The 9,688-nt window shown below is 41.4% G+C and overlaps 1 protein-coding gene and 1 long non-coding RNA gene across 2 annotated transcripts in view; one reads left to right on the plus strand and one right to left on the minus strand.

Moving 5' to 3' along the window:
* Positions 1-144: 144 nt before the first annotated feature.
* LOC138967214 (L-arginine-binding protein-like) overlaps positions 145-9,688 on the minus strand; it is an 11,282-nt gene continuing 1,738 nt past the window's right edge. The window contains exons 3-9 of the mRNA XM_070339733.1: positions 9,194-9,261; positions 7,439-7,488; positions 6,936-7,028; positions 5,986-6,159; positions 4,928-5,046; positions 3,841-4,042; positions 145-3,590 (exon numbers count right to left, since the gene is read on the minus strand). Of these exons, the coding sequence (XP_070195834.1) occupies positions 3,550-3,590; positions 3,841-4,042; positions 4,928-5,046; positions 5,986-6,159; positions 6,936-7,028; positions 7,439-7,488; positions 9,194-9,261 (747 nt within the window). The 3' untranslated portion in view covers positions 145-3,549. The remainder of the gene's footprint in view (positions 3,591-3,840; positions 4,043-4,927; positions 5,047-5,985; positions 6,160-6,935; positions 7,029-7,438; positions 7,489-9,193; positions 9,262-9,688) is intronic.
* Positions 4,166-9,688, plus strand: part of LOC138967215 (uncharacterized) — a 181,478-nt gene continuing 175,955 nt past the window's right edge. The window contains exon 1 of the long non-coding RNA XR_011455876.1: positions 4,166-4,226. This is a non-coding gene — a long non-coding RNA (uncharacterized lncRNA). The remainder of the gene's footprint in view (positions 4,227-9,688) is intronic.

Here is a 9,688-nt window from a genome sequence, read left to right on the forward strand (position 1 = left end):
ATTATATACAAGAAACACTCAACAAGGGTAAAAGGAGAAACAGAATCCGTTAATCGCCTCTTACGACATGTTGGGGAGCATCGGGTCAATTCTTCCCCCTAACCCGGGGGGGACGCACACACTGCGAGCAGTGAACAAAGTACATTCAATTGAGTATTCGTTTATTTTTCTACCAGGAAGAGCAGTATGTTTACTTTAAATAGCTTCATGTTTTAACAAATGTCGAAAACAAATTTAAATCATGATTCATATAACATCAAAGCAGATGCTGAAATTGATACTAAACTGACATTGTTAGTTGTGGTGGATCTTCAGTAATGGAAATGCGTTACAAAACGAGTTACAAAACACAGACGCTTTCAAAACAATACAAGTGCACGCTTTATTTCTAAACATCACCTTTGGTGATTTCATGTACTGATCAGTACGCAAGACAGATACATAATTATAAAAAAAAATTCTTCATCTCCATCCGTTAGGCGTCCACAATCGTAATATCGATTTCTGCCGCGTTATTTTAGCTGCTCGGTATGTTTACAGTTCTATAACGAAGCACAACGATTCGAATGAGCATCAAATATATTATTAACGATGTAAAATAAACATAATTGGAGTTCAATGAGAGAAAAGCAATGCTATTGGCGTTGTGTCAACTAAAATTAATACGGTCGTGTACTTATTCAATTACGATTCCAATGAGCATCAAATATAACGATGTCAAACATGTGGAGCTCTATGAGAGGAAAGCAATGCTATTGGCGTTGTGTCAACTTAATACGGGCGTGTATTTATTCAATTATGATTCCAATGAGCATCAAATATGACTATGTCAAACAAACATATTTGGAGTTCTATAAAGAGAAAAGCATCTTTCTTTCTTTCTTTATTTGGTGTTTAACGTCGTTTTCAACCACGAAGGTTATATCGCGACGAGGGAAAGGGGGGAGATGGGATAGGGGAAAGGGGGGGGGGGGGAGATGGGATAGAGCCACTTGTTAAGCGTTTCTTGTTCACAAAAGCACTAATCAAAAAATTGCTCCAGGGGCTTGCAACGTAGTACAATATATGACCTTACTGGGAGAATGCAAGTTTCCAGTACAAAGGACTAAACATTTCTTACATACTGCTTGACTAAAATCTTTACAAACATTGACTATATTCTATACAAGAACCACTTAACAAGGGTAAAAGGAGAAACAGAATCCGTTAGTCGCCTCATACGACATGCGGGGTGCAGAGAAATTAGGATGTGGAAAAGAAGACTTTTGGTAAGTGAAATAAAGGTGATGGATCCAGTCAGGTAGAAATAAGACAACAAGAAAAGCCTAATTGGAAAACTGCAGGGAATAGTAGGGAGAGTTTTCTTGGAAGGAAATATAGGTGAAAGGACTGGTAAGGCAGAAATAAGACAAAAGAAGAGAAGAAACAGAACCGTTAGTCGCCTCTTACGACATGCTGGGTAGCATCGGGTAAATTCTTTCTAGTCCCAACCAATATGGGACTCCCCCTAACCCGCGGGGGGTAAGAGAAAAGCAATGCTATTGGTTTAACTTCTACTAAATACGGTAGTGTACTTACTGAACTCAAGTACGATTCCTGTACGAGTAGTACATTCAAACTAAGATATATACAATCACTGCAATGAGAAATGTTCGATGTGTCACTGCACAGTCATACATTCCGGATTCTTGTCTATATCCTTGATTTTCAGGCAAAACGAAAGCCAACCAACAATCAATCAAAAAACAAACAAATAAACAAAGAAAAATCAATAAAAACAAAAACGGCACCGGATTTCTCTTGGTACTGGTGAATTGTTCTACTTCCCTCCAGTAACACGATGATGATATCAAGCCAACAGATCAAACCAAGTCTAAAACATAGTATGTTTACTATACTTGTCAAGCAGAACCGGTCTAACAAAACATCAACTGGTATGTATAACATTAAGTTAACAGTACAACAACGCAGAGTCCCCGTAACGCGGCTCTTAGACTTCAAATATGAAATATCACCTTGAAAACTGCGGATGATTAAAAATAAATGTGACCAGAACCATTAAAATAGTAATAAATTTGAGAATGGGAATTAGAGAAAAATAGATAATGTGACACGGCAGAATAAAGAGATAGTGGGTGTGATCCTGTTCGCTTCAGTCATGTTCCCATCATGGACATTGACGCTCCATCCTGTTATTGTCAAGATGAGTTGAAATCCGATCGAAAACTATTACACGCAGAGGAGACCGATCCAACAAACAAACACACAACATAATAACATTCATAACAATGAAAATCCATCTGAAATAATTATTGTACTAAAACACACCCTCAACGTCAATGAGCAGCTGCAATTAAGGAGGACAAAAATCTCAATCTTTTCCAAAATGTCATGGGCCTGATGTAATCATAGCTGTACTGGTGAGAATGGGTGAAGTCAGCATGCAAAGGAACAATTAACAAGTCGCGTAAGGCGAAATTACTACATTTAGTCAAGCTGTGGAACTCACAGAATGAAACTGAACGCACTGCATTTTTCACAATGACCGTAGTCCGCCGCTTGTGCAAAACGGAGTGAAACTGACGAGCCTGTTCAGCGCGGTAGTGGTTTCGCTGTGCTGAATAGCACGCTTTTCTGTACCTCTCTTCGTTTTAACTTTCTGAGCGTGTTTTTAATCCAAACATACCATATCTATATGTTTTTGGAATCAGGAACCGACAAGAAATAAGATGAAATTGTTTTTAAATCGATTTCGGAAATTTAATTTTGATCATAATTTTTATATTTTTAATTTTCAGAGCTTGTTTTTAATTCAAATATAACATATTTATATGTTTGTGGAATCAGGAAATGATGTAGAATAAGATGAACGTAAATTTGGATCGTTTTATAAATTTTTTTTTTTTTTTTACAATTTTCAGATTTTTAATGACCAAAGTCATCAATTAATTTTTAAGCCACCAAGCTGAAATGCATTACCGAAGTCCGGCCTTCGTCGAAGATTGCTTTACAAAAATGTCAATCAATTTGATTGAAAAATGAGGGTGTGACAAAGCCGCCTCAACTTTTACAAAAAGCCGGATATGACGTCATCAAAAGTATTTATCGAAAAAATGAAGAAACTTTCCGGTGATATCATTCCCAGGAACTCTCATGTCAAATTTCATAAAGATCGGTCCAGTAGTTTGGTCTGAATCGCTCTACACACACACACGCACAGACAGACAGACACACACACATACACCACGACCCTCGTCTCGATTCCCCCTCTATGTTAAAACATTTAGTCAAAACTTGACTAAATGTAAAAAGATTCAAGGGCTGAGGTGCACGAGAAAGCTAACTCCTAAGCGGGAGCCAGCCGCAGTGTTGGATTGGTTGAAAATGCGATTCGTTGTAATTTCAACGAATCAGAGCCCACGGTTTGTTCTCCCCCGTTTGGGTGGCGCCTTCTTTCGTGTACCTCAGTCCAGGGCTCGCTGCTAGAATGGTAGTGGTAGGGGTGTTGTCGTTGGCAGTGGCCTGTAGGCTTTCTTGCAGTTTTTAATGTCAGTTCAAAGCAGGCGGTGGTGGCAGGCACTTGATTGGATCTGAAACACATAATAATAAAGTGAAATCACCCTTGATTCGCTACAGACACACACACACACACCACACACACACACACACACACCACACACACACACACACACACACACACACACACACACACACAGACTACCCCCGCCCCCCCCCCCCTCCCCCATCACACAATGATGGCATACTTCACATTCCACATTCCAGCATCTCCCAAGCCCCATCTTACAAAACCCACAGCACGAATTCGCGAACAGTACTTACAGTTAAACCGTTGAGACGCATCCTCACAGATCGTCGTGTACTCCCCAGAGGCGTAGATAGTGCTGAAGGCGGGGTTCCACCAGGAAGGCAGGAGGGACCCTTTTTTGACCATCACTCCGGCCCCTCCCTGGTCACAGTGCAGACGTGCCCCCAACACGTCCAGACCCTCGATTCTCGTACGAGGAGAGAACAGCGCTTGGGCCTGCGACAGAGAAACACACACAAGGTAGTCATGATGATATACTATAGATACGTTCCTGATGGTGATGGTGATGGCGGAGCTGGGAAAAAATGAATAAAATAGATATTGACTAAAGAGTCATTCCGTCGCGATATAACCTTGAACGGTTGAAAACGACGTTAAACACCAAATAAAGAAAGAAAGAGTCATTATTATACTTATGTTCAGTTTAAAATTGACCACAGAATGAACTAGGACGACTTGCACGCTGGTTCAAGATGACAGGGCATGTAATAGGGGGCGTCAAGATGAAAGTAAACTTTGTGAAACTATGATACAAAAAAACCCGTGTAAGTAAAATGAATGAGGTCTTAAAGTACGGAGTCTTATCACGGACGGTCTTCAAAGAGCTATTTTTCTAACTTATTTAACATTAATTATGACATTTGTGACCCTCCACCACGAAATGAGTCGCATGTCACCTCGCGCGGTTCTGCGCCAGACTTAATATAAGTCCGGGGAGTGTCTGGTAACAGTGTGAGGGTCACCATGGTCACAGGCTTATAACTCAAACAGTTTTCGCTCTTTTCTGAAACGGTTTTCACCACTGGATTGAGCATAAAAAACTCTTTAGAAAAATGTAAAAATATGAAAATCAGGCAAAGGTGACATGTGACTCATTTCGTGGTGGAGGGTCACATTTTATGAAAGTTAAGGGATGATGCCATCACGTGCTCACCTCGTTGCAATCGTACATGTGCATAATTGCTTAATTTTTGTTAGAACGTATCCATAAGCATTTTGCTTGTCATCATTGTATATGAGTGTGTGTGTGTTAAACGATTGTATACAGTTTAAAGTAAATAAAACATGCATAAACCAAACGAGAGGTCGCACTGTACTGACCGTGCCGTTGAGTAGAGCTGCCTTCGCCTCCGGTAGATCCCTAGCGATGAGGATTTTACCGAACGCCTTGTGCAGTCTGGTCAGACACGCTTCGTTGGTGTAGGCGCCGGTCAGGTGGCCTGTAGACAACACACACTAAACATATTATCATATCCAAAAATCTCTGCTCAAGACACACCCCGACACATGACAGCTACTAACAGATGTCAAGGCCCTGACCAAGTAACAGTCTTCCGCCTGAGAACAGGACATAACAGACTCCATCAACATCTCCACAAGACATTGCGAGCCGTGCCCTCTCCCATGTGCCCTGTGGAGTGGCAGAACAAGACACAGCCCACATTCTGCAGGATTGCAGGAACCTCCAGCAACTGAGGAGCGAGACCTGGCCCTGGCCGAAGCCCCACCAAGACAAGCTGTATGGACCCGTGGATGCTCTGCAGAAGACCACCAGCTTCCTCTCCAGAGCTGGAATCCGAGTGTAAAAGGAAGTCGACAAGAAGAAGATACTATCCTAACTTCAGGTTTTTAAAAGCATATGTGACGGAAAAGGGATTATGCTTTGCAATGTATCGGTACAATAATTACCAGAGCACATCAAAGAGTAATCATCCTTCCACCACTGGCTCCATATTTTGAAGAAGAAAAACATTGACACAATGACGATGGGTTGCAATGCAACAAGTAGTGTGGCATGTGCGCAACAATTGCAACAAGTAGTGTGGCATGTGCGCAACAATTGCAACAAGTAGTGTGGCATGTGCGCAACAATTGCAACAAGCAGTGTGGCATGTGCGCAACAAAGAGTAATCATTATTCCATCACTGGCTCCCTATTTTGCAATGTAACCCGCTCTCGGTGACTGGCAAACAACACCTCGAAGCAACTGAACGAATTGCTGAATACCTGTCCGAACGAAAGCTATCGTGTGATACTTTAACAGACAAAAAGACCAAACCAAACCACAAACCACCACGAAGAGTTAAACAGCAGCAAACCAACCACCAACCAAACCATTCAAGCGAACAAACAACGCAAGCTATTGTCATCCGACTCACACAAGGTGAATCCCGAGTAGTCCTCCTTGGAGGGGTCAAACTTCTTGGGGTTGCCGGGGGCAACGGTGAAGGTCGCCACAGTAGTGATGTAGGGGTCAGTGAACTCAAACGAGGCTGCCCGGTCCACAGTAATGGCGAAGCCTGGACACGCATCGAACCACCCTGCCATTAGACCTGTAGTAAAAGAAAGTATCATCTGTTTTACAATGTTGAACGAGAAGTGGTTACAACATTTCACAGCATTTATCCAAAATGTAGCCTTGTGTGAAGGTCGTCGTCATACTGGACACATGTTCGCGGATCTTCTTTCACAATGTGACATCTCTTAAACAAGATCTAGTTCTGGAGTATGCCAATCACAAAAGTCAAGAATCTATATCTTTTGAGTAAAATCTTGTGTAAACTAAAAGTCAAGAAGAGTATGGGTGCTGAATGTCCCAGATTCAAAGAAGCCGTGTCGAAGGTTTTCAGGCGCGGGGGGCAAACACTGCGGCACTGTTTTGAACATGAAGCAGACCTGAGGTGAACAGGGATCATTTTTAATTTGACATTTGATCTATTGCGTAAACTCTATTTTCATGTTCAAAAGGCATATTATTTTGTGTGGAGGGAGGAATGTGTGTGTTTGTGTGTGTGTGAGTGTGTGTGTGTGTACGTGCATGTGCGTGCGCGCGCGCGCGCGCGCGTGTGTGTGTATGTGTGTGTGTGTGCGTGCGTGTGTGTATGTGAGCGTGTGTGTGCGCGCGTGCGTGTGTGCGTGCGTGCGTATATGTGTGTGCGTGTCTGTGTCTGTATGACCTAACATGTGTTGTTGGTGGTTATGTTTTGTATGTTGTCTGTCAACCTTCCTATGTGTGTATCTGTTGTCCTTTTTTCAGTTTATTTGGCGCGGGTAGTAGGTCCGTGAGTTCCCTAACACTACTGTGACGATTCATGCATACATTACGTACCACGACCAGGATAAGTCATGCCTCGCTGGGAGAAAACACACTCTGTAAAATCCGCTAGGACCATCTTGCACTGTTTGCCAGCCTTTTTACACACTGTAAAACAAACATAGAAGAAAGACTCAGATTACAGTCTGTAAAATCCGCTAGGAACATCTTGCACTGTTTGGCAGCCCTTTTACACACTGTAAAACAAACACACAAGACAGACTCTGTAAAATCCGCGAGCACCATCTTGCACTGTTTGGCAGCCCTTTTACACACTGTAAAACAAACACACAAGAAAGACTCAGATTACAGTCTGTAAAATCCGCTAGCTGATACACTAACACTACACTGACACACTTACAGTAACACACACTGACACACTAACACACACTGACACACTAACACACACTGGCACACTTACAGACACTGATACACTAACACACACTGACACACTTTAAACGCCAACTCTTACACAAACACAATGTGTACACTTGAGAGAAAAAACACAACTAACATACCAGCATTGATGACATCGACATCAAAGCCAACCAGACTGCCTTCGGCATCACTGTAAGCAAGTCAACAGTCAATGGTCAACAGCCATCAGACAGTCAACAGTCGACAGACAAGAGACAGACAGCAAACACAATAAAGTTGAGTATTATTTGTTATTTGAATTGGGTATTTCACCTAGTGTGCATTATACCTACTTTTATTCCTGTAAAAGGATTTAAAGTATTTGGAGAAAAAAAAACTCGGCAAAAATATTATTGCACCTGTTTTCATTCCACACATACTTAATTGCGCTCCTCCGATTCCCTTCTAAAAAAAAAAAAACAAATGTTAAAGTCGTAAATGATCGCTATTCTTTGTGAAATGTATATTATAAATTGTCTATTCTTGAGAATGTGATCAAAGGGACACAACTTGTCACCTCATCGTGAAATGAACGTCAACATCAATTACTTCCCTTTAATCAACTGAAAGTTATGACTATAATCCCGCAAAAAATACCTTTGGCATATGTTTACTACCTGATAAACACGCTGAATTAATGAACTAAAAACAGAGTCTTTAAATATATGCTTATAAGCATCAGGCTGGCTGCTTCCTCAACCACGCATGCAAACAGACACTTTTCTTTTTCTTTATTTGGTGTTTAACGTCGTTTTCAACCACGAAGGTTATATCGCGACGGGGAAAGGGGGGAGATAGGATAGAGCCATTTGTCAATTGTTTCTTGTTCACAAAAGCACTAATCAAAAATTTGCTCCAGGGGCTTGCAACGTAGTACAATATATTACCTTACTGGGAGAATGCAAGTTTCCAGTACAAAGGACTTAACATTTCTTACATACTGCTTGACTAAAATCTTTACAAAAATGGACTATATTCTATACAAGAAACACTTAACAAGGGTAAAAAGAGAAACAGAATCCATTAGTCGCCTCTTACGACATGCTGGGGAGCATCGGGTAAATTCTTCCCCCTAACCCGCGGGGGGGTGTGTGTACGTGTGTGTGTACGTGTGTGTGTGTACAGACACTACGTACGTACGCTGCACACAAACACGTACGCACAAGCACACAGACACAGACACACACACACACGTACACACACACGTACACACACACACGTACACACGTACACACACAGCTGGGCTTGGCAGAGTAGATGTTTTATTCAGAATTATATTGTAGCCGTTTGGCGGCATAGCTTGTCGTTCACAAAATTAATCCAACACTCAACAAAACCTCCCATGTCCGCAGGAAGCAGCCAGGCCGCTACTGACGAAAGAATCGCGGATCGTGTGAGATTGAATGCCTTTAATTCATCTTCAATCACTGCTTTGGCCAAATAGAAATGTGTTTTGGTTTAGGATAACCCGACCGACCCTATCTTTTCCCGCCAACCCTACAAAAAAAAAACATTTCTAAAAGCAAAACAAAAAAATGTTGGCACATTGTGCGAACCATACCGAGACTAAGGGAGGTAACCTCCATTAAAATCGACGAAATTGAAAAAAAATATAATAATAATTTTTTAAAAAGCCGACCTACCGACCCTATCTTTTTTGTCACGTTACCCTAAACCAACATATATTTTTGATTGGCCTTACTTACATATTAACCGCCCTGATATGGCCCTTCGTGGTCGGCTGGGCGTTAAGCAAACAAACAAACAAACAAAAACTTACATATTATAAACATCAGTAGAAACGAAAAATTAATGATGTAGTTTAAAATGTAGTTTTACAATTTGCTTTTACTCACATGAAGCTGTAGGGCCTTTTTAAACCGTCGACAGCAAACAACCACACCTTTGGATCGGCCGCGTTTACCTGGATATTTCAAAAACACGCAATAACACATGCAACTCCTAGCATATAACCACTTCATGTCCCTAATAGGCACTAGTTTCTGTGAGGACGTTAAGCTTAAGTTAGCATAGCATAGTAACATGCAACACAATTACGTCAACGAGTGAAATACATCAACTGTACTGATTTTACTCACGATTGCCTGTGTACGCTGACATGGATTCCTTATTATGATTGTGAAATGCGAGTACCGACTCAAGTTACCATTTTTGTCGTTGCCTATGTAAAGGAATTGTAAACGTTTTGTTGCAGAAAAAAACAACTAATTTAAATATGTATAGTTGGTCTTTTTACCCGGGAACGGGGGTAGTTGTAACCATAAAATGGTCTATGTTGTAACAGACTTCGGCGCACACGACGAGTGCTATCCCTGGTAGTAGTGGTATGC

The sequence above is a fragment of the Littorina saxatilis genome, linkage group LG5, assembly GCF_037325665.1.
Source record: "Littorina saxatilis isolate snail1 linkage group LG5, US_GU_Lsax_2.0, whole genome shotgun sequence".
Classification (NCBI taxonomy): Eukaryota; Metazoa; Mollusca; class Gastropoda; order Littorinimorpha; family Littorinidae; genus Littorina; species Littorina saxatilis.